This window comes from Garra rufa, chromosome 16 (assembly GCF_049309525.1).
Source record: "Garra rufa chromosome 16, GarRuf1.0, whole genome shotgun sequence".
Lineage (NCBI taxonomy): Eukaryota > Metazoa > Chordata > Actinopteri > Cypriniformes > Cyprinidae > Garra > Garra rufa.
In genome coordinates this window covers 30876413-30901811 of record NC_133376.1, presented here as the reverse complement: position 1 = coordinate 30901811, position 25399 = coordinate 30876413, and the positions used below count along the sequence as shown (strand labels likewise).

General features: G+C 37.9%; 1 protein-coding gene across 2 annotated transcripts; it reads left to right on the top strand.

The window, feature by feature from the left end:
- sh3tc2 (SH3 domain and tetratricopeptide repeats 2) lies at nucleotides 1–21754 on the top strand. Of its 2 annotated transcripts, XM_073820426.1 has the most exons (19): nucleotides 45–183; nucleotides 2861–2972; nucleotides 3397–3495; nucleotides 4054–4179; nucleotides 4527–4654; nucleotides 4776–4881; nucleotides 4973–5116; nucleotides 6579–6774; nucleotides 6967–7040; nucleotides 7192–7387; nucleotides 7697–7830; nucleotides 7942–7992; nucleotides 8533–10251; nucleotides 11805–11982; nucleotides 12089–12239; nucleotides 12453–12575; nucleotides 12663–12813; nucleotides 20378–20574; nucleotides 20820–21754. In XM_073820426.1, exons 2-19 carry the CDS (start codon nucleotides 2948–2950, stop codon nucleotides 21339–21341), a joined length of 4320 nt encoding a protein of 1439 aa, XP_073676527.1. In that variant the 5' UTR covers nucleotides 45–183; nucleotides 2861–2947; the 3' UTR covers nucleotides 21342–21754. The 2 variants fall into 2 exon arrangements, with proteins under 2 accessions (XP_073676526.1, XP_073676527.1); XM_073820425.1 differs by lacking the exon at nucleotides 2861–2972 and having other exon boundaries at nucleotides 1–183.
- The last annotated feature ends 3645 nt before the right edge of the window (nucleotides 21755–25399 follow it).

Sequence of the window (25399 nt, the reverse complement as noted above, 5' to 3'; positions counted from 1 at the left end):
ACTCATGCCACAGGGACATACACGCATACACACACACATACATACACACACCTTGCCCTACAGGAGCATTACAGACTATGATGGTTAGTTTGAGTCAGTTTGAAAGGAACTTTTCTCCAACTCCACAGAGCACACACTGACATATGAGGAACGAACACACAGCCGGGAGTCAGCAGGACAGAGGTACGCTTGCGCTCTCTCTCTCTCTCTCTCTCAGAGACTAATGTGTGTGTGAGTGACTGTGTACTCAGCTGAAATTGCTGTGTTAATATATATCAAGGTTTGAATTGAAGTAGGACAAGTGGTTGAATTACAGTATATTTACTTTTCAACTAGTTTTTGAGACTCCTGGTAGTCTCTACATAGTCTTTATATAGTATACTTGTAGTCTCTCTGTGAACATTTGTTTTTTTTCTAACAATATATCAGTTTTTTTACTATCTATTGGTTCTAAAAACTTGTTTTTCGCCTAGTTTTAATAGTACCAGCATGTGCTGCTTGGGCTTAGGCGACATTCTAAACTTAGAGTCTAAACCCTTTACTCAGGTTACAAATCTACCCCGTTCTTTTCACTGACATCCACACATTGAGCCAGTAACCCAGAGAGACACCGCTAACTCCACCGTCACAGGCATATGGGACAATTCAACTTCTTTGTATCACATTGAATAGCCAATATGCTGCCACGCTACAACAGTTTAAGCTACTTTCACAACATGTATAGCTATCAGCACTGACATCTGCACACATAGAGTTGAAGTCAAAAGCTTACATACACCTTGCAGAATGCAAAATGCATGTTCTTTTTTTTATTTAGTACTGACCTGAATAAGATATTTTACATTAAAGACATTTAAATGTAGTCCACGAGAGAAATAACAGTTGAATTTATAAAAAATGACCCTGGTCAAAAGTTTACGTACACTTGATTCTTAATACTGTGTTTTTACCTAAAAGATTCACAGCAGCTCACTGAAGCTTCAAAAGGAAACATTATGCATTAAGAGCTAGGGGTGTAAACTTTTGAACAGAATGAGGATGTGTACATTTTTCTTATTTTATCTAAATATCATATTATTTTCATTTAGAAATGGACTTTAGAAGCTACAGGAAATACTTACATGTTTCCCAAAAAACAAAAGTTAAATTTACCCTGATCTTCAAATTCCAAAAGTTTTCACCCCCCCCGGTACTCAATGCATTGTTTTGCCTTCTGAAGCATCAGTGAGCATTTGAACATTCTGTAATAGTTGCATATGAGTCCCTCAGTTGTCTTCAGTGTGAAAAGATGGATCTCAAAATCATACAGTCATTGTTGGAAAGGGTTCAACTACACAAAAATGCTAAAAAACCAAATAATCTGTGGGACCTGAAGGATTTTTCTGAAGAACAGCAGGCAGTCTAACTGTTCAGGACAAACAAGGGACTCATGAACAACTATGACTAAACAAAAAAACAAAATTATTCAGGTAGCAACACAGCGTTTAGAATCAAGTGTATGTAAACTTTTGAACAGGGTAATTTTTATAAATGTATACATTCACTGCAAAAAGGACTACCGATTTTTTTAATAAAGGGAAATCTCTTTAAAATATAAGTGAAAGTCCATGTATAATTCACAAACTGAGTATTCCCACAGCAAAACACTTGATTATGGCATTGAAGGCTCAGAGAGATGCTGTATAAGAGTTACACTGAAAAATGCCTCCTGGCTGTTTACAGCTGCTCAGACTCACAAGATCTCCACAGATTCAATTAGAATCTGACTGGGTTCTTTTTTTACAAACACTACGATGAGCAAGATTATTTTGTATAGATAAATACCCTCTTTGTTAAGCTTTGAGACAGAGACAGTAGTGGTGACAGGAAAACACATTCAATGTAGTTTAGACAATCAGACAGTACATTAAAAACTAAGAAAGATATGACTTGAGTATGCTAGACATTTTCTGACATTACATTAAATACACGTAATGCTAAAACAACAGGATGACAGAACTCAGAGTGTTGCTCAATCATTACATTTCCCCCCAAAAAACAGTGGTTCTCAACTAGTAGACCTGTAAACTTTTCAAGAAAACAGTGAAATGTCCAACAGTTTTATATGTAAAATTGAAAATTCATTATTTATCCCTTCAACATCAGGAGATGTTAAACATTTGTACTGCCAAATTCCATTTTATTCATAGTCTTCAGAGATACCTTTTTGTTCTTCCTTTAAAAAAAACGTAGAGTAGTCAAACAGGGTAGGTAGGAAGTTTAGGTCATAAAGAATGTCCTCATTTCCTCAGTAAATTTTTGTATTTGCATAATTTTTTTTAAGTTTTTCTAAGAGCCAGACATGTTAGAATGGCCAACCTGAAGCTGTCAGCCCTAATATCACAACATCTAGTACAAATGTGAAATTTAGCGCTAGTAAACTAAAAATGCCATGTTTACTTGCTGTGAGCAATAGCCATTAATTCACTGGGCCCTTTGTCCCTGTATGCCAGCGATGTGAGAATGCCACTGCGCTCACTTTCCACAAGAACCCCTGGCACAGAGAGGCACTGACCAGCCCACACAAACATGCCAGCAGTGCTTCAGAGTGCTTCACTCATCTGCTGAGTGGACGCAGAGAGGAAAGGGGAGAGTACGGAATAGATGGAAGTTAGAAATGAGCAGTAGAGAGAGTGCAGTTTATGCAGGAGAGGAAAATGGAAAGGAAGAGAGAGAGGGAGAGGAGTGACTCCATCGATAAGTGGATCTATCGTCGAGCGGGCACTATTGAACCTGAGTTTGAAGCTGGCTGTGTACATCATGGCATGCTGCTGCTACTGCTGTCCAATTCCGTGCCTCAGAAACTGCTTCTTGTTTTCAGGTTGGTCCTACCCTGGCTTTCATAGATTTTTGCCATGAGAAGAAAGAGTAACTTTCACAGGGAGACATCACAGTGTTTCTGTCAGTCATGGGTAATAGATTTACCCATGAAGGTAAAGCAGGATGTGTACTTCCCTTAGGTGGCAGTTTGTGTGCCTTGTTGTTGTGCATAATGCTACGATTGCCTATTGTGACTAATTTCGATTGTTGTGGCTGTGTGAGCTACTGGTATATTGTTTTGCTGCTTGTGTGATTTTAGATCATTTACCTATTAGTTGTTGACTAATAACTAGGAAATACTGTGCTTTTGTGATAAGACTATCATTTTGACAATACATGAGGATTCGTAATGCAAGTGTCAAGCCAATTTAATATACTTTGCATGCATACATTCCCTCCCTTATATTTTGATCCGTTTTTTTTTTGTCTTGCTGTGCATTTAGTGTCAGTTTGATTAGGCATTGACCCTAAACGCTTCAGCTTGTCATATAGCTAATTGAATAATACTACCCTAAACATCACCCTCCCTTTCAATAGCGATATCACCCGCTGAGCTCGATGCCTTATGGAATGACCCTCCATACGCTTTAGCAGCCGTCAGTGAGCTCTTTTCACCCAATGATGCCATGACAGCTGGTAAGAGGATTTCTTGAGTCAAGTATGAATGAATGTTTGAATATATAGAACAAGGAGTTTTACATGATTCTATCTTAAATGTATTTTGTGTTTAATAACTGTCTGATACATCCTTTCCGTTCAATGCACAAATCTAGGAAGGTCATACCCAGCCGGAGATGAGGAAGAAGCTATTATTTAAGCCATCTGGCTGATATTTATAGCGCCATTATGATATGGCTTGCACTTCCTGTTTATGAGCGTGTAAACACAGCTCGGATATTTTTACATCTCCAAACATGCTAATTAGCACTAACTGTATCATGTTTTTGAATAAGGAACTATTGTATACAATGGTGACCATACATATTCAAACATGGGAAGTGCATACCTGCAAAGGGAACCTTATACTTGCCCTTTATTATTTAGTAATTGATCCTTGAGTGTTACTTTTACTGATTATTCATAAACCTAATCATAGTTATGAGGTACTATTAAAATTTACTGAACTACATACCAAATGCAGTTGTGTCCTGTAAAGCTGTGTTGACCTCAGTTTCCTTTGTTTTGCCATTGGAGATGAGGAAGCGGAGGCTGAGGCCGAGGTGGAGGCAGAAGGCATAAGCAGAGAGATTTACTGGAGGAGGAAGGAAACATTCAGCGGAAGCAGCACAATATCTTCAGCCGGAGAACGCTTCTCTCCAGGTATCTGCAGCATGGATCTGTGTCCCGTAGACCTGTGTGGAAATAATGGCCTGTATCTCCATAATGGCCTTTAATGGCTACACTTCTCTCACAACTAATGCCAGACTTCCTTAATGTAGGGTAGGGTGTATACTCACCCTAATGGTCTGTCTTTAGTGATGTGGTTGCTCATAGTGCTGTTCCTGCAAAAAAATCATATTGGTTTGCTAAGCATACTACCATTGTGATGTTGGACAGCAATAAATCACCCTACATCACTAGAGCATTCCTGTTACTGCTAATGCAATTGATCGTAAATCTTGGTTTCCTTATGGATACTTATCTCCATTCTCTTTTGCTTTTTGGAGACGTTGTTTTGTTGTTTAGTGGGAGGCGACGATCCGGTGTAACACCTGACGGTAAGCTCCAGGAGGCATTGCGTACCAGACTCCGAGTAGTAGAGAGCAACAGCCAGGATGTTGTTCAGCTCTTCAAGGTCAGACACATGAGTATTCATGCAAACATGCACTGGCACCACTGATGAACTTATTACTATTGATTACATAAGGTATTTTAATCTTCACTGCATTAAGTGACTGTTGATACTATCCACACAGGATCTCTCTGCAAGACTAGTGTCTGTCCATGCTGAAAAAGACAGCTTTATCATCACCTTTAAGACTGTCGAGGAGATTTGGAAGTTTTCTACTTACCTGGCACTCGGTTAGTGTCAATGCCATGGAACTAACTTTCTTGGACTTCTACAATATTATTGTACTGTTCTAACTTAACAAGTATTGTTATTATATTCTAGGATATGTAGCAAGATGTCTTGAGAACTTTCTCTGTGACCAGTCGTTCTGGCTAGACCCTGCTTTGCTAAGTGATGTGGAGATCTGTGTAACAGTGGATGAAGACCACTTAGCTACTCTTTACTTAGGACTTCTGCTACAGGAAGGTAATGAGCCTCCACAACTTGCTGATTTCTCAACAGTTCCAAAACCACCTCTCTAGACTCTAAAGTCCACTATTGAAACATAGCTACTTAATCAGTTCAGAAGTTGCATTAGCTGAAAACAAGATTGGGTAAAGATGTTAAGTTCTTTTGTAATCCCAACACTTCCTGGAGATTGTTTACATGCAAAATACCTTGCTTCTAAGAATTCTGTTACAGCGTAAACCACCTTGTTCATACCAAAGTTTCTCCCAGACATTCATGATTGCAGTATTTATCAAAAACAATTACTTTTATGTCCTCTAAATAAGGCTACAGCCCCAAGGCAGACATAACCATCTAAAAAGAACATCAATTTCTGGGACAAACTGTTACGGGACAAACAAACTTTTCTTCTGTAATGTATGAATTAACTGGTTAATGAATCCACTTTTAAAGAAAGAGAGGTAGAGGTTTTCTCTCAGAAAAAAAGTACATAAGTTGCCACTTGGACAGCAACTTTTAAAAAGGTAAAAGTAACCCTGTGTATTAAGACTTGTATGGCTTAATATAACTTCTCTTACTGAAATTTGTAGTAGAAAATTGTACATTGTTATGTATATATTTTGGAGATTGGGGATGCCATTATTTTGATGGTGTAAAATGGTTGCGCTCAGTGAGCTACTGGAGCTACAACTCAGAAAATAAAATACTGGTTGTAATTTTCAGTCGAAGGGCAATAAGAGAAGAGATGCAATTCTTCACTGCTTTTCCTAGCGATAAGAAGAGGAGAAAAGAATAGGAAGATGCCTGTGGATGAATAAAGCTTCCTAAAGACCCGCATCTTTGTTTTCTACACTTTAGCCCTTATACCTCTGAGGCTTTTACTAGACCACAGCTACTGAAAGAGCTTACAAACGGCAGAGACAAGAAAAGCTAGATGCCATCCTGGCATGATGTAAACATGTTGACACTTGTCATTACGCTGCAGCCACTGAAGCAGTTTCTCAGTGCGGATTTCACTCGATATCTAGAGGTGTTTAGACTCCTTGTGGGGAAAAAATTGATGGTACAACATTTGGTTTAAGTCTATGCTTATTTCTATTGTAACCTGTAAGCTCTTTCTGTAGCTGTGGTCCTTGCAATCAGTATTTTATTTTCGAAATTGTGGTAGCGCCAGTAGCTCACCGAATTCACCCATTTCACATTATAGAAATAATGGCACCCCCAACAGTCTAAAATATGTATAAAACAATGTGAATTTTTAAATAACGTAGATCCTTGATGGGTTTTCTGCTACATATTCCAGCCATACAAGTCTTAATACCTGGGGTTCCCTTTAAAGTACACATTAGTACATAAATGGTATGTATTAGTACCTTTTGAAAGGGTACTACCCTGGTGACCGCTTTTGTACCTTTTTATGAAAATGTAGAGAGGAACATGAAACAGATAGTTACCAAAAACATTTTCATTACTGTTTTAGGTACATTCTTTGCCAAGACTTTATATAATAGTGATTGCAAAGAGGAGGAAGAGGAGCTGACTTACAAGAGGAATGACTTGGTCATGGTTAAAGACATAGGACAAGAGGCCACGTGGGAGGGTACGCTGCTGTCCACGGGACAACATGGTCTAGTGCCTGTGCATGATATGCAGCCTCTGCCCTATCCGTTTTACCAGTGAGTGACAGTGACTTTCTAAACTCATGTAACCATGGGAGGTTTCGTGGGAACTGAGAAGAAGGAATTGTAACAACAGATTTTTTTGGCTGAATGATTACTTCTGTTCTACACTTGTTTTCACGGAAGAACATATTATTGTATATTGTTTTATTGTGATCCATTACAAATGTTGTTTTGTTTTTTTTCTAGGTGGTTCCTTAAGAAATATCCCGGAAATGCAGGAGGGATTCCAGTTAAAGAAGGTCTCTTCGAACATCCTGTTGGTGAGATTCTCCTTAAGTACCTAGAAAACAATTTCTTGCTAAAATACTATCAGCTGAATTTAACTTGTCCTAAACCTAGAATATGTGTTTAATTACAAGTCATCTAAAATAAAGTGCAACTAAAAATCCTTCCTTTTTGCTTCCATTTCAGTGGTGGGGACTTGTGTAGCAGTAGTGGACCATTACCCAGAGGTTAAAGATGAGCTGCACTTACGCCAGGGAGACATAATCAAGATTGAGGGATTTCTTTTCAGTACTCTGAACATGTTCATAGGAAGACACCTCACCAGTGGAGAGATAGGATTTGTTCACAAGGCCAGCGTAAAACCCCAGAGCACTGAACCTCTGTAAGTAAACAGTTTAACTATTTATATTCATAGATACAGCATGTGCTCAAATGAATGACCTTCTCTTTATTTTGTAAAAACCATTTATTTATTTATTAACGTGCCTCTCGACGATACTGACATACCGACTGAAAGCAACCAGCTGGCAAACGCTATTTTATTCTGTTGACCTTTGTGAATGTGCCTCTGTCTAGCTGGGGGTGATGAGGGTGTTGGAAGGGGGGCTAGTGGAGTTATGTGATGATGTGATGAAGCTATCTGAATGAGAGTCATGTGGCTGATAATGTTGTCTTTGTTGGCTTTGCACAGCGATGGACAATTGGTCTTTCTGAGTGAGGAGGAAAGGGCGGCCCTGTCTAAACTTAACCCCTGCCTTGAGCCTTGCCAGTCTGATGTACTGGCAAATCTGTTCTCCACTGACATAAGCACTGTGTATAGATTGGGTAAGAGATAAAACATTGTCTCTCTGGGAAACCTCAAATAATGTTTACAGGAATATAGTTCATATTCAAGAAAAATATTTTTGATTTTATTTTTAATCTTTCACACTGCAGATAGACTTGATGACTCGGATTTCACTTACATAAGAAATCATCCAAAATCAGGTAAGCCTCAGGAAATTTTGCTACATGAATGCTTTTATCACTACTGTCTTGCTACAATTTTTGGCTGTATGGAATTAACAATTAACAATTATCAAGTTGTTATTGACACAGTTATACCTTCCAAATTTTCCTTTCCTTTGTAAGAAATTATAGTCTGTCTCGACCAAACTTCCACTCCAAGATATGTAGTTGACTATTCTCCTTTCCCGACAAAGAGCTTAATTTTCATAGAGATAATTTTTCCCGATCTCAATAATATGTAAATATTATCTATCTATCTATCTATTATCTATTATCTCTGGAGTGTTACTTCATCACTTATAGCATGGGAGCTATTAATAAACATCTGCTGACCAAAAGGGTACATGAATATAATTGCTAGGGATTCTAGATTATCTTATCACCTTAACATTTGGTTGTTCCCACCTGAAAGACTACCAAAGATGTGGGAACTGAAGGCAATCGCTTTCATTGTTATCTGCAATTTACATTTATGGCGAATCAAACAATTCTGACTTTTACTCTTTGTGTAATTTGCAGAGCAGAAATCTACAGTGGATCAAAGAAAGAGCACAATATCTGAAAAAAGTGACGCAACTCCCTACCACTCGTCCCCACGCCAATCTCTCTGTGCCTCTCGGAATCATCTGGACCGGGACTCTGAGGTCCTCTCCTTCAGCCTGGAGGACACCTTTAGAGAGATGGATGAATATGAGGAAGACCCTCCAAACTTCATGGATGAGGGTATCTGGGAGGCTGATGCAGCCGAGAGATGTGACCCAATTCTGACCCTTCTAAATCTGGAACATTTCCAGGACACATTTCAAACACTTTACAACCTCTCCTACTCTTTTCTGGACACTTTCTTCCATGGCCTTTCAGAGGACGAGGTGCTTCAACATCTGGAAAACTTCAGAGAAGGAGCTAAGAAAGGCAGGATGCTCTGGGCCCACCGGCGAGCCTGCTTCCTTCTTGGCCGGCTATGTGCCAAGAAACTGAAGTACTCGCAAGCACGAGTGTACTATGAGGAGGCTCTAAAGGTCCCTGTAAATGGTTTCAATGACAAGCCTCTTTTAATTGCCTTGTATACCAATCTCACTGCTGTTTACCTCAAACAGAAGATGATGGACAAGCTACCATTCACACTAGAGAAGGCAAGTGCTCTAATTATGTGTCTACCTTGCCACAACTTCTGCTCTGTGGATGAGTTTGAGCTGCTCAAACCAATCATGCGCAAAGCCATAATTGAAAAGGACAAGTACCTAGAGGCACGAACATGCTACCTCTCCCTCTGTCTCTTTCTCCGTCTAAGAAAAATAGAGGATGCTTTACCTTTTGTAGAGAGACTTCAGTTCCTTACCACAAGTCTGTCTATGGAAGAAGGGAGGCCAGTTGCCCCAGTTGATCTCAACTGGATGTTGTGCAGGCTTTATCATAAAAAGTATTTGCCCTACCTCACACTAGCTTCTTTAAGTCTAGACTCAGGGCAAGAGCATTCCTTGGATGATGCATTCCAGAAAATTGAACTCTTTATCAAAAACTCAGTCAGGCTTAATCCTCACTGGAAGGAAAGTATGTCTGTGCTTCCTGCACAGGTGGTGGTCTACCTTCAGCAGGCCTTGTCAATAGCTAGTCAAGGGGAAGACTTGAAGACTCAGAGGGACCTGTGCCTGAGCCTGGCTAGTGTTTACCAGCAGCATGGAGCTTTAGAGAAGGCAGTGCCCTTTGCCCAACAAGCAGCACAGACTGGAAGTCAAATTAATGAAGAGGAGGGCTTTGAGGCATCCATACTGCTGGCCTGGCTTTTGGTGCTAACGGAGGAACCCATACAAGCGCAGAATACTTTGCAGCCTATGCTTAAATCTTTGGATGAAACGGACAGTCCGACACAGCGTGGTGTAGTCTACAACCTACTAGCCCTATGCCTTCGCAAACAAGACAAAGTCCAGGAGGCAGCAAGAAACTTTTTTTGTGCTCTGCAGATCTCCAGAGAGAATGGGAACAAGCGCAACGAAGCGCTAGTGCTGGCTAACTTGGGCTGCTTGTCTCTATCTGTAGGGGCTTCGGGCCTAGCAGAGTGTTTCCTGCTCAGTTCCCTGCATCTATTCCAGTATCTCTCAGAGAGCCCCGCAGATCAGGAGCACGTCCAGGCTTTGCTTTGGCTCGGCAGGAGCTACAAGGATAGAGGAGGGAGTCAGGAAGTCAGACTATGCTTTGAGATGGGCCTCCTTATTGCTATTAGTGCCAACAATCTGCACAGTAAGTACAACAACAATATTTGACTTTTTTGGATTGCATCATAAAAGCTTGCTTCTGTATCTGATACCTACCCACCTTTATCTTCAATGCGAAAGTAAGCTTAGGGGTGAAACTTCCGGTTCAGTAGCCGCTATATGGAAATAACAAGAAAAATAATGTGCAGGAAATGGTAAAACTGTTTGCATTACAAACCAGTGTGTTCATAATTAAGACAATACATGAAAATGATATGGTAAGACACACCAATTTGCAATATCAAGCTGCAAAACAAGCTAAAGATAGCTGGAAGCCAAGCCCCTAAAATTTACAAATGGCCCACTCTAATGTGAAAAAAAAAAAATGGATAGTGGCCCCAGAAAGTATTTGGACACTTAAGCTGCAATTAAATAGAATAAATATATTTGTATTATATATCAAAGTAAGTGCTTTTTATTTAAGCACAAAATGATGACTGTAAAATGAAGATTATAAATGTACTGTTCAAATTGAACACAAAATGTCTTGGACACTTTCTGGTTGTCAAACTTGGTGGAACATGTTTATTATTAATATGATATTTATTATTAATTTTACAAACTGCACTTGGTGGTTACTCTGCTAGGGCCTGAGGTGACTTGCAACCATGAAAAATGACCTCAAAACCAATTGGTTAAAAATGTATAAAAAAGTGAAGCTAGTTTTCAATTTGCAGATGTTTGAAATTGTATATCTTATTGTATATCTTATTTAATTAAATTCAGACATTTTTAAATGTGACTTAAGTCCAACAGTGTCTAACTACATTTTGGGATCACCTAAATGATTTAAAGCTTCTTTATGTCACAATGCTTACTTATAAATGAGCAAAGAATTAAAGGGAAATGACCACAAAACCAATTTTTGTGAAAAAATTACTTTTTAAAAAATTAATGTAAAAGTTAAGCTAGTTATGAGAAAAAGTTCATTACAAATTTGCAGATGTTTGAAATTTTATATCTTTTATATTTTTAAATGTGACTCCAACAGTGTCCAACTACTTTTGGTGATCACCTAAATATGTCACAACGCTTATTTAAAAATGAACAGAGAATTAAAGGGTTAGTTCACACAAAACAAAAAATTATTTCGTTAACTACTCTCATGTTGTTCCACACCTGTAAGACCTTTGTTCATCCTTGAAACACAAATTAAGATATTTTTGATGAAATCCAGCTCTCTGACCCTCCATAGACAGCAAGATACTTCCACATTAAAGGCCCAGAAAGGTACCAAGAACATGTGACATCAGTGGTTCAATCGTAGTTTTATGAAGCAATGAGAATGCTTTTTGTGCACAAAGAAAACAACAATGCCATTTTGGAGAGTGTCACGATGCATGTGCCCACTTTTCTCACATGCTGATGTAGAACACAACGCTCAAAAAAGAATATTTCATCAAAAAAGTCTTAATCTTAAAAGATGAACAAAGGTCTTAAAGGTTTGGTTAATAACCAAAGTTTCACATTTAGGTGAACTATCCCTTTAATATTAAGCAAATACTTAATTTATAGTGTATAATCTTCTTCCAAATGCAGGTCAAATGGTTGTGGCAAAAGTTCTAAGCCGGCATTACGCTGACTTGCTGCTGTACGGACAGTGTATTGTTTACTATGAGCATTGTGTGGGGCTGTGCAGAAAGCTAAAGAATAAACAGCTAGAAGGAGAGTACCTGGAACTTCTCAGCAGCCTCTATCTCTCACTCAACACTGAGAAGTAAGAGCCACTCCAAACACAATATAGCACTGTTAGCAATACGCTGACACATGATCTAATGAATCAGTCAATTAAAAAATAATTTGTTTACAACAAAAACTTGCAGGTCATCAAGGAAGTCTCTTGATTATTCAAAGCAAAGCTTAAGGATCTCCATAGACCTGGGAAAAAGACAAGAAGAGTCTGAGACGTGGCTTCAAGTGGGCCGTATCTACTATCTGATACATGAAGATGAACTGGCTGACATGTACCTACAGGTAAGAAAAAGACCAAAGCAAGATATTGCAAAAGAACTTAGAGTTAATTATCGATTAGTGTTATCATTTTTCCATAACCATTTGGAAAAGCAAGCAACCAATTCTGTGACAAGTCTAATCTTTACATTTTTATCTCATAATTACTATATTGTATACATGTTTTTATCACCTGTTATGACTATAACTTCTTTCTCCGTAAACAACTGTTTGCAGGCAGCAGTAAAGACAGCCCTGAAGATGACCGACCCATGCTTTGTTATGAGCATTTATGAGGAAGCAGGAGATGTGTTTTTCAAAGGACACAGAAACCAACTAGCTGCCCTACCTTTTTACAGGGTAGGCCTCACCTTCGATAATAGTTAAGAAATTTTGGAATCAATGCTGAGTCAAATTAATCTAACTGCTGTGTTTATTAAAAAAAAGGATGGGAGCTTGCCATTTGCACGCAGCATAAAGGATGTGCACTCAGAGTTTAGGCTACTGAGCAAACTCACAGAGCTCCTGATGAAGCAGAAGCAGTATGAAGAGGCACTGCAGTATGCTACACTTGCAGTGCAGGTCAGCGCCACAACTGGTAAGACCTTTATATACATTAACACCTCAGTTTAAAGAGCTATAACCTTGGAAATGTAAAGCCAATGATGTGCTATTTAGCAAATTTTGACTATAGACCCTGTACAATTAATAGTAATAATAATATAGTCAGCTGCAAATATGGCTTGACACCAAAAAAAAAATCTAACAAAAGGTTTCTCAGTGGTTTACAGTAGTATCAGATGTACTTAAAAACATACTAAAAGTTTACCAAAGTTTGACTCCAAGCTTCCAAAATAACTGCTGCAAATAAATAATTTTAAATTGGCACCAAACATGAAAATAAATAAATAAGATAAAGGTTAAAATTACCAAATACCACCACAATTACTAAAAACACAGATTTGGAACGGAACAACGTGAACACAGAAAGTTAAAAGTGCAAAAAAAAGTTTAAAGTGCAAATAACAGTATAAGTATGAATTTTCTGAAGTATGAATTTTAAAGTGTAAATTTTAAACTGCAAATAACCATACATAACTGCACAGAAGAATTTACATCTCTATAAAGAGACCATTCTGCTATTCTATAGAACTATATTACAAACATTTTCACTTAAAACTTTATTTTCTAGTTTATGCATTTGATTAAATAATTAATTATTGTAGCATTATCACCATTATCATCATCACTGGGAAAGGGGTGAAATATCGATAGAAAATAGAACTGTTTTTACCGCGACGTCTGAGAGTCAAATGATTGTCGGTGATAACTTTAATGAACTTCGGGTAATAATTAATCTGTGTTGTCCCGAAATGAATCCTACCTGCCGCTGGCTATTATGCCGTCTACACTGGATGAGGCGCGGGGCAGGGCGGCGCGGCGCGACACGGCAAATCTCCGACAGTAATCTGCTGCCGCGTTCTATTTATGACGTGCTCACACAAAGTTTAAATGATTTGCAACGGTCGCTTTGTCGCGTCCAGTGTAGACAGACTTTAGCTGTTGCGGCGGGGTGCGGCGCGACAACTGTAGCGTCTGGTGTAGACACGGTGTTACTGTACCTGCAAGCAACGCGTGAGCATCATCCCACTGTCTCTTCTTTTTTCCGCCCCCGACTCTTGGTGCCTTTTCAAGGCCATGTCTAAGGTCAGTGTCTCATGTCTGCCAAAAGTGCCACTGCCAAATTTGACATTGAGGCATAATCGAACAGCCCACTGGGAGGTGGGGAAGGGGGGCACCAGAGGGAGACTGGAAAGAGGGCCGCACAGGAGATTCACCTTTTCTCGGCTAATTTGGTCTAGGCCTATATTACTTTTATATTGCTTTTGTATTATCAGCATGCTTTGGACATATTTTATTTGTTATTTATACTAGTAGCCTGTTGTGATGATTTTTCCAGGACCCAGATTTTTTGGTGCCCCCCAGGCACTTGGTGCCCTATGCGCAGTGAGTGGTGTGCATGTGCATGTGCCTTAAAATGACCATTACTCCTTTATATTCCTCCTAGACCAGGAATACTTGTTTTGGCCATGTAATATTTTAATTAGCATATATGCATGATAGATACAGGTGCATCTCAATAAATTAAAATGTGACCCTGGACCACAAAACCAGTCATAAGGTGAAATTTTACAAAACTGAGATGTATACAACATATGAAAGCTCAATAAATAAGCTTTCTATTGATGTATGGTTTGTTAGGATAGGACAATATTTGGTCGAGATACATCTATTTGAAAATCTGGAATCTGAGGGTGCAAAAAAATCAAAATACTGAGAAAATCACCTTTAAAGTTGTCCAAATTAAGTTCTTAACAATGCAAATTACTAATCAAAAATTACATTTTGATATATTTATAGTAGGAATTTTACAAAAAAAATCTTAATGGAACAAGATATTTACTTAATTTCCTAATGATTTTTGGCATAAAAGAAAAATCTATAATTTTGACCCATACAATGTATTTTTGGCTATTGCTACAAATATACCCCAGCGACTTAAGACTGGTTTTGTGGTCCAGGGTCACAAATGTCATGGAAAAGTTCATTTATTTCAGTAATTCAACTCAAATTGTGTAACTCGTGTATTAAAGGGGTCATTGGATGTTCACATGATTCTTTAGGGTCTTAATGAAAAGTCTGTAATATACTTTGGTTAAAAATTCTCAATAGTAGTGTAAAAAAACACCCTTTAACCTTGTCAAAATCAGCTCTGCAAAATATTAGCTCATTTTATGGCATGGGCCCTTTAAATGCAAATAAGCTCTGCTCGCCCCGCCCCTCTCTGCTGAGGGATTATAAGCTGTAACGTTTACTTTAGCCACATTTAGCAGCGTTTAGCTGCATTTAGCCGTGTTTATCGGCAAAACTTGCCAATGAGCACATTATTAAGATTCACACGAACAGAGACGCATATGTAGATCGGGATCGGTGCTTTCTTTTTAAAAACGAAAGTAACACTGTCCTCTACCTCTTCAACGGCTCAGATGTCGGGAGCAAATGACTTCTGCTATGTTCATTATTACATCCAACAACAGAACACCTCAATCACTCAATTAGAGTCTTCCTCTGCACCTGAGTCACACAATGGCAATCGTATTCAGACTGTTTCAGCTCGGTGAGGGCGGGTCTAAGATAAGACGCTCATGTCAATCTACTATCGTGGGAGTGCCCTCTGTTGGTGTTTTGTCACACGGACAAGAAGCTGAGAATGACCTGATTTTAAAAAGGGGATATTACTTTTTATCATTGTAGGGTGGTTGTGTACACAAACTGCCAACACACATTAATGTTCAAACAACATGTAAAAGTTAGTTTTGTGTCCGATGACCCCTTTAAATAAATTCAATGCACACAGACTGAAGTAGTTTAAGTCTTTGGTTCTTTTAATTGTGATGATTGGCGCACATTTAACAAAAACCCACCAATTCACTATCTCAACAAATTAGAATATGGTGACTTGCCAATCAGCTAATCAACTTAAAACACCTGCAAAGGTTTCCTGAGTCTTCAAAATTCTCTCTTAGTTTGGTTCATTACGCTACACAATCATGGGGAAGACTGCTGATCTGACAGTTGTTCAGAAGACAATCATTGACACCCTTCACAAGGAGGGTAAGCCATAAACATTCATTGCCAATGAAGCTGGCTGTTCACAGAGTGCTGTATCCAAGCATATTAACAGAAAGTTGAGTGGAAGGAAAATGTGTGGAAGAAAAAGATGCACAACCAACTGAGAGAACCACAGCCTTGAGAGGCTTGTCAAGCAAAATCGATTCAAGAATTTGGGTGAACTTCACAAGGAATGGACTGAGGCTGGGGTCAAGGCATCAAGAGCAACCATGCACAGATGTGTCAAGGAATTTGGCTACAGTTGTCATATTCCTCTTGTTAAGCCACTCCTGAACCACAGGCAACGTTAGAGGCATCTTACCTGGGCTAAGGAGAAGAAGAAATGGACTGTTGCCCAGTGGACCAAAGTTCTCTTTTCATATGAGAGCAAGGTCCTGGAGTCCGGAGGAAGGGTGGAGAAGCTAATAGCCCAAGTTGCTTGAAATCCAGTGTTAAGGTTCCACAGTCTGTGATGATTTGGGGTGCATTGTCATCTGCTGGTGTTGGTCCACTGTGTTTTTTTTTTTTTTTTTTTTTTTTTTGAAAACCAAGTCACTGCACTCGTTTACCAAGAAATTTTAGAGCACTTCATTCTTCCCTCTGCTGGCTTTAAAGATGCTGATTTCATTTTCCAGCAGGATTTGGCACCTGCCCACACTGTCAAAAGCACCAAAAGTTGGTCAAATGACCATGGTGTTGGTGTGCTTGACTGGCCAGCAAATTCACCAGAACTGACACCCATAGAGAATATATGGGGTATTGTCAAGAGGAAAATGAGAAACAAGAGACCAAAAAATGCAGATCAGCTGAAGGCCACTGTCAAAGAAACCTGGGCTTCCATACCACCTCAGCAGTGCCACAGACTGATCACCTCCATGCCACACTGAATTGAGGCAATAATTAAAGCAAAAGAAGCCCCTACCAAGTATTGAGTACATATACAGTAAATGAACATACTTTCCAGAAGGTCAACCATTCACTAAAAAAGTTTTTTTTATTGGTCTTATGAAGTATTCTAATTTGTTGAGATAGTGAATTGGTGGGTTTTTGTTAAATGTCAGCCAAATCATCACAATTAAAAGAACCAACGACTTAAACTTCTTCAGTCTGTGTGCAATGAATTTATTTAATACACAAGTTTCACAACTGAAGTTGAATTACTGAAATAAACGAACTTTTCCACAACATTCTAATTTATTGAGATGCACCTGTAAGTGATTACAAGTACAATTATACATTAAAGCAATTTGAAATGAGTAGGGATGTAACGGTATTGTAAATACCGTCATACCGCAATAACAAATTTTTTCGATACTACCGTGGTCGCATGACTCGATAAAACAATAGGTCTTCTGAGAAAAGTTTGCTCAGGCGAATGGAGCGAACGGGAGGTAGCGGGAACTACATTTCCCATCAGCCCAGGCGTGGCCATCATCCTTTGCGGTATTTTGTCGCTACAGACTGTAGCAGCAAGGAAAAGAGATGGAAATGGTCGAACCTACATGCTCCGTCTGCAGTGCGTATGCGTTACGTATTCTTTTGAGCATCCATGTTAACGGATTAGAGCGTTCACACTGCACGCGGTTGCTCTCCGGCAGTACGTCCTAGAAGCGGTGCCTTTGCAGCAGTGCAGCGATCGTTTCGGCACCGAGTCTATTTTTTGCTGCGCTGTATGCGCTGAATTAATGTTACAGTGCATTGTTCGCTGTAAAAATGAACATGGATTGACACGGAAATGTACCATAAATGCATATAAATGAAGTCTACTGTGTTTCACAGTCAACACGTGGCTTTTTGGCTATGTTTAAAATAAGGAAAGGTGCAGTTTTAAATAAAGTAGGCAACATAATAGATGCACTTTTCCAGGTAGAAAAGTTCTTTAAAGGATTGTTTTTAATAAAGATTTAATGCGAAAGAAAGGCATGAGAGCCTACTGCACTGCAAAAAATGCTTTTCTTACTTAGAATTTTGTCTTGTTTCCAGCCAAAATATCTAAAAATTCTTAAATCAAGAAGGATTTTCTAGACAAGTAAAAATTATTGTCTTGTTTTTAGTAAAAACAAGTCAAAATTAAGTGAGTTTTTGTTTAAAACAAGCTAAATAATCTGCCAATGGGGTAAGAAAAAAAATCTTATTTCAAGCAGACAACTAGATTCAGAAAACTCATTCAGCTAAACTGATTTGACTGTTTTTTACATGCTTTAATAATTTTTTGCTACTAAAATTGAAAAATTTCAAAGTTTACAGATAGATGGCTAATTTGTATGCCATTGATATGTTCAGTGTTCATGTAAACTGTTTAATAAACGCTTCTGGCACTTTTTTCGAGTCTCTTCATTAGTTTCGTTTTTCCTGTAAATGATTCAATAAATACCGTACCGTGCCATTCATACCGAGGTATTACCGTACCGTGAAGTTTTGATACCGTTACATCCCTAGAAATGAGTGACCATTTTAGAGGGTTCACACACAGGTCTCTGTTCGGGCTAATTCGGAGTTGTTTATGATCAAAGTTATACAACTCCAATTTAAGGAACTTTTGGGTACAATAACTTTTACATTGAATGTCAAGTCTGTGTTTTAGCAAAAAAAAAAAAAAAAAAAGCTGTAGCCTATGTGTCCAAAAACACGTACTGAGTAGGAGTTAGATGGCATAGGCTAAATCGTTTACATATCTGGGTCACCCCAAACAAAGATAATACCTTACAGTAATCTCACAACATCATGTATTCCATAAGTATGTAATCATGTCAGTGCAATTTAGACAAGTCCAATGGATTCATAGACCCAGAAAACATGGGGTTAGACACCAAGATTACTTGGCTAGGTCAAATAATGAAGGAGTTAGGATATTTTAAGGGTTTTCTGCCCATCTTGGACGCCATCTTGAAAATGACAACTTTCTAGTGGTCAAACTTTTAGTATGTTATTAAGGACACCTAATACTACAAAAAACAGCTCAGAAACCTTTTGTTACATTTTTTTTAGGGCTAGGTGTTATATATATATGCAGCCGCCTAATAACAGAAAACCAGTTTGACTGCACCTTTTGCTTGTAAGTCTTAACTTATGTGGCCCCCTGCTGGAGACACGTGCCCTCTACAACACACAATATTTGCATTATAATACATGTATTTCAAGATAAAATCTAAATAGACCCAGTTTATATTTGTGAAACACATGTTCTTGGTCAAACTGTACCCAAGTCACTAGTACATGTTGTACTTTAAAAAAGATCTTTCCATTAAATTACTTTCACTTTTATTTTGATGTTACCCAGTCCCAGACAGTGCTGTTTATTTAGGCATTGTTTTAAGCTATCGTAATTTAATGCTGGTAGTATTGCACTTCATTATAGCACTCCATCTGGTTGATGCATTAAGTGTCATCTTAAGAGTGACTGCTAAGAGAAACTGTTTCACAGAATGGGAATATGCATATGACTATAAATTCATAACATTTACAGAATAAGTAAATAAATCTCAGGCAGACTAAACAGTAAGTCAGCTTCTGATGTGGCAACCAGCCCACATTAAACTGTTCTCTCTCTGTGTTTAACGTAAAACACTGTTGTAATAATTTTGTACTCAAACTTTTTGCACTGCAGTTTGCTCTCTGACATTTTTAATGTTTTTAAAGAATTCTATTTAGCTCACCAAGCCTGCATTTATATGATTCAGAATACTGCAAAAGCAGTAATATTGTGAAATATTTGTATTATTTAAAATAACCACTTTCTATTTGAATATGTAATTTATTCCAGTGATTTCAAAGCTAAATTTTCAGCATCATTACTCCAGCCTTCAGTGTCACATGAACCTTCAGAAATCATTCTAATATGCTGATTTGCTGTTCAAGATTTTTTAAAACATATTATATTATAATTTAATATTTTAAACCGTTGAGTACTTTTTGGGGGGAATTATAGAAATTAATACTTTATTAAGCGAAGATACTTTAAACTGATCAAAAGTGAGGATAAAGACATTGTTACAAAATATTTCTATTTAGATAAATGCTGTTCTTCTGAACTTTCTATTTACTAAAGAAACCTGAAAAAAATCTACTCAGCTGTTTTCAACATAATAATAGTAATACTAAACGTTTTTGAGCAGCAAATCAGAATATTTGAATGATTTCTGAAGGCTCGTGTGACTGGAGTAAGGATGCTAAAAATTCAGCTTTTAAATCAAAGGAATAAATTACATTTTTAAATATATTCAAATAGAAAACAGTTATTTCAATTAGCAAAAATATTTCAAAATTGTACTGTTTTTGCTGTACTTTGAAACATAAATGCAGGCTTGTTGTGCAGAAGAGACTTCTTTAAGAAACATAAAAAAATCTTACTGTTCAAACACTTGACTGGTAAATGTATTTCATATCACAAATCATTTTGTGCTGATGATGGTTAACTAAAACTAGGGTTAAATTACTTTTGGACAAAGATAACTCATTTTGATATTAAGTGCTATGTATATTTCTAACAGGTGTTCCTCTGAATGAGAGAGCGTCCTTCCATCGTCTTGCTTCAGTGTACTTCTCTCTAGGGAAATATGAGATGGCTGAGAACTACTACCTGAAGTCTCTTTCACTCTGCCCCACTGCAATTGAACATGCCATTGAAGTTCGGTACTATGTTAAAGTGTACAGCAGACTGGCAGATCTGACCCTATACAGATTAAAGGTGAGCCGCTCATAAGTTTTAACTATCCTAGACTGAATATTTTGAATGTAAGAGTACAGAACACAAAATCATGCTCTTACATGCATACACATGTATTTTGGTTTAAAAACCTTAATGTCAGAAATCTTCTGTACATATAAACGCAAATTGTCAGAAATTATTAATTATCTACAAAAATAAGTTTAACAGTACATTCAGAGTAAATTAGCTTGATGAAGAATGTTTATAACTTTATTCCACCTTAGGATGCGTTCGACGCCATGGGCTACTTCCACTTAGCCCTAGCAGCCGCCCTGGAGGACAAAGAAAGCCTATCCACACTGTACATAATCTACATGAAGCTCGCAGAGATCCATGCCAACTACATACCCGATGCTGAACTGAGTAAAAGCTACATGGAAAGAGCACAGAGTTTGAAGAAGGAACTGGCGGGATACACAGACTCTAGCGACACAGAAGAAACACACCAGGACCCAGCTGAGGCAGATCCTGACACTCACACCAAAGCTGGTCAGTCAGACTCCAGCAGTGACACTAGTACTCTCACAGAGTCCAGCATGACAAACACCAGCCTCACAATCAATGCCCAGGACGAGTCTGAGAACATACTCCCTAACACAAGCCACAAAGAAGACACAGACACTAACATATCGGAGGAAACAGATGTGAGGCCTGCTGACCAAACCAATCCAGAGAGTAGCTGTGCTGATGATACAAACCACACTAGTCAAAGCAGTTTGAAGGAGGGCTTGACTTTTGTATTTTGAATCAAAGACAATTCTATCACTCTTAAAATTTGAATTCTTTAAATGAAGAACTGCGATAAGACACTTTTTCTTTTCTTTTGAATTTAATGTTTCAAACTCTATAATATATTTTCTATTAGTGTTTCAAAGATTTGCATAATTGTAAATGATCTTGTATATCTGTAAATACGATTGTTTAAATAAAACGTAAGAAATTGTGTTAACGTCCATGGCAAAATACTGATTTTAGAACACGTGCATGCATGATCACACAGCTTATCAAGCAGTGTAATTTTAATATAGCTCTCTTAATGCTCGATTATCAGTTAGGCCTACCGTATGTTTGTATTGTAATTAAGTCAGAAATTACTTGGCATTTCAAATGAACATCTTAACCTTAACCACAAACCGCCACTCTAGAGAGTACACTTAATCTTTGCCACCGCACTAATAAATGGTGTACTTAAAGTGCCCATAAAAGAGTTTTCATAAACAACTTCTACATGAGTCAGAAATCTGTTTACTATGTTTACTTATCTTTCGCCCCTTTCGGTTGCGTCTTCCTCTAGTCAACACACAATAAACACACTATATTATCCTCCACTAGAGGGAGATATTGGCTATGTTGATTCACTTCACTTCTGAACACATTGCTTCGTGATTGCAGTGAGAGAAATCCAGATTTAACCGAGACGATGATCCTTTATACTATATAGAACTATATTTTAATGTGACGTTCTTTTGTACTCCCTTTGGATAAATTACCTAATATATTGTATCGATCATCACTGTCCCTTTAAAAAATACTATAGCCAGTTACTACAGTTATTTTTACTACTGTAAATCCATTATCAATTAATATAGTATACTATTCCTATATATAATATAGTGTACTATACCATAGGTAAATAAGCTTTCCATTGTTGTATGGTTTGTTAGGATAGGACAATATTTGTCCGAGAGACAACTGGAATCTGTGGGTGCAAAAAATGTAAATATTGAGAAAATCACCTTTAAAGTTGTCCAAATGAAGTTCAATGCATTACTAATCAAAAATTAAGTTTTGATGTATTTACAGTAGGAAATTGACCAAATATCTTCATGGAACATGATATTTACTTAATATCCTAATGTTTTTGGCATAAAAGAAAAATCGATAATTTTGACACTAATTTTGACAATTTTAGAATGTTAGCTATTGCTACAAACATACCCGACTGGTTTTGTGGTCCAGGGTCACATTTATTTATTTTGTTAATGACAAGAAGAAGGATTAATCCACGGAAGTTCAACGTGATTAATACTGGAAACCTCCTGCACCGTGAGTGTTTAAATTAATTATATTCCAAGCTTTGTTTTCTTAAGTGACAGTGGGCACTGCTGGTGCCAACAGTCTCTCTCTCTCTCTCTCTCTCTCTCTCTCTCTCTCTCTCTCTCTCTCTCTCTCTCTCTCTCTCTCTCGCTGTATGTCTATCAATAATAATAATTTAAAAAGTAGGCAAAGTGCCTGCATTTAAATCTGCTCTGTGGCATTGTTGTCAACAAAGGATATCACATGCCTTCTTACTATGCGGTGCTACTGCTTCATTGATTTTAATGGGTGGTGAAGCCTATTTGGGTGTTCATATTTGCTTGTTTGTGTTAATAGCTGAGTTTACCCTGGTGAAAAAAACTGCTAAAACCAGCCTAGGCTGGTTGGCTGGTTTTAGCTGGTCAACCAGCCTGGTTTTAGCTGGTCATAGCTGGAAGGCAGGCTGGTTTTAGAGGGGTTTTGTCCACTTTTCCAGCCTGACCAGGCTGGTCAGGCTGGTCTTAGCTGGTCAGGCTGGGAAACCACCAGCTAAAACCAGCCTGACCAGCCTGGCCAGCCTGGGAGACCAGCTAAAACCAGCCACTTCCAGCTTAAACCAGCTAAGACCAGCCAACCAGCCTAGGCTGGTATTAGCTGTTTTTTTCAGCAGGGTAGGCTGCACTGAGGTGGCTCTGTGCCTGCTCCAAATTCTGTGCACTGACACAATGTTCTAGTTATGGCAGCTATAATTCACCTCAGCCCCTAGTATCAAATGAGGCTCTTATGCTGATTTAGCTTTGTGTAAATAAATCACGATGTGGATGCACAGCCATATTGGTTATAATCAGATGTAAACAACAGCATGGATAGCAAGGTTAAGGTTAATATTTTTCTAATTTATGCTCTCTAAACCACAGAAGAAAACCGGGGAAACTGCTAAGTCATATAGAGAAGGACTAAAGTTGCCTTCACGCCATGTTGTAATTCCGTGATGACAACGTGTGAGATTCTACTCTATCTGAAATATGTATTTCTATGGCAAAACTATCAGCGCCAAAGCCATCACGTGCTCCTGAACTCTCAGAGTCCGGGAACATATGAGTAAAATGTCACATGTTGTCATCTTGGAATTATGGTAATTATGACATGGCATGAATGCAGCATTAGTAAGCCAGAAAAGGCGAAATATTTTAACAAATTAAAGTTAATAGGTGGTAAAGATACGTACGAGTGGTATTAATTAAGATATTAGCTTAATTTAAATGTAAATTTATTGATGTTAGAAGGATAACCCCTTGAGATGACACATCTCGTTTTCGAGGGGGTCCTCGAGACATAGAACAGAAACAATGCAGCACATGTATTCACACTCGCTCAAACTCTCCGGCCGATTAGTACAGCCCAAAACGTGATATGACAAGAATTGACCATTTTCAGCAGGAATAATCAGCAAAATATAAGCCATTCATAAATCATCCTTTTCATTTAATCCCATTACTCACCCTGGTAAATATTGTATGCAATATGTATGTTTTGCACTGATTTTAGCCAACAAATAATGTATTCCAGGCACAGAGAGAGGTCTAAAAGCTTTCTGAAGGGACTTGGTTAAAAAGTGCTTTTCATCAGGAGGCTTCAAATTAATATGAACATTATGTTCTTAATGAATTTCTGTGCTTTCTCTCACTGTAATGCAGTGTAAGGTTCAACTCTCACACCGTCAGAGCTTCACTGGAGAAGAAACCAGAATGCAGGTTGTTCTCAAATACCTCCAATTATCAGAACTCACTGTGCTGTTTGAAAACTTTCTCTCAGTAATTGTTTTGTGGCTGGGAGTCATTTTGACCTGGCACATATAACATGCAGAATGAATTGGCTACCCAGCAGAGTAAAAGGCTGAACTGAAACCAAGCTAGAGCTGCATGCCAAGTGCCAGCATCAATCACTTCACAGATGCTGCCGCTCCATCCGCGCTATTGGTCAAAATTATGGTATAAATAAAATATTTTTATGTTTTTAATACATTACACTTACAAATAAAACAGTTACAGTTGAAGTCAAAAGTTTACATGCACCTGGCTGGATCTTCAAACTGTTATTTATTTTACCAAAATAAGAGTGATGCATTTTTTTTTTTATTTAGTACTGTCCTGAAATTTTTAAAATACATTTATATATAGTCCACAAGAGAAAATAATAGCTACATTTATAAAAATGACCCCGTTCAAAAGTTTGCATACACTTGATTCTTAATATTGTGTTGTTACCTGGATTTTCCACAGCTGTGTTTTTTTTTTAATTATTTTGCTTAGAAATAGTTGTTCATGAGTCCCTTGTTTGTCCTGAAGTTAAATTGCCCGCTGTTCTTCAGAAAAATCCTTTAGATCCAACAAATTCTCTCTTTTTTGTGTATTTGAACCCTTTCCAACAATGACTGTATGATTTTGAGATCCATATTTTCACACTCATGACAACTGAGGGACTCATATGCTATTACAGAAGGTTCAAAAGGGGTGAAAACTTTTAGAATCTGAAGATAAGGGTAAATTTAACTTATTTTGTCTTCTGGTAAACATGTAAGCATCTTCTGTAGCTTTTGAAGGGCAGTACTAAATGAAAAAAAAATATATATATATAAACATCTTCATTATGTTCAAAAGTTTTCACCCCCGGCAGTGAGCATTTGAACCTTTTGTAATAATTGCATATGGTCATACAGTCTTTGTTGGAAAGGGTTTAAAAATGTTTTTACTGTATTTTGTTGACTGATGAATTACTGATAAAATAA

Coding starts and splice junctions, on each gene's coding strand:
- sh3tc2 (XM_073820425.1), top strand. CDS start 144: ATGAGGAACGAACACACAGCCGGGAGTCAGCAGGACAGAG. Junction 4,655..4,775: donor ATGTTGTTCAGCTCTTCAAG/GTCAGACACATG, acceptor CTATCCACACAG/GATCTCTCTGCAAGACTAGT. Junction 5,117..6,578: donor AGGACTTCTGCTACAGGAAG/GTAATGAGCCTC, acceptor TTACTGTTTTAG/GTACATTCTTTGCCAAGACT.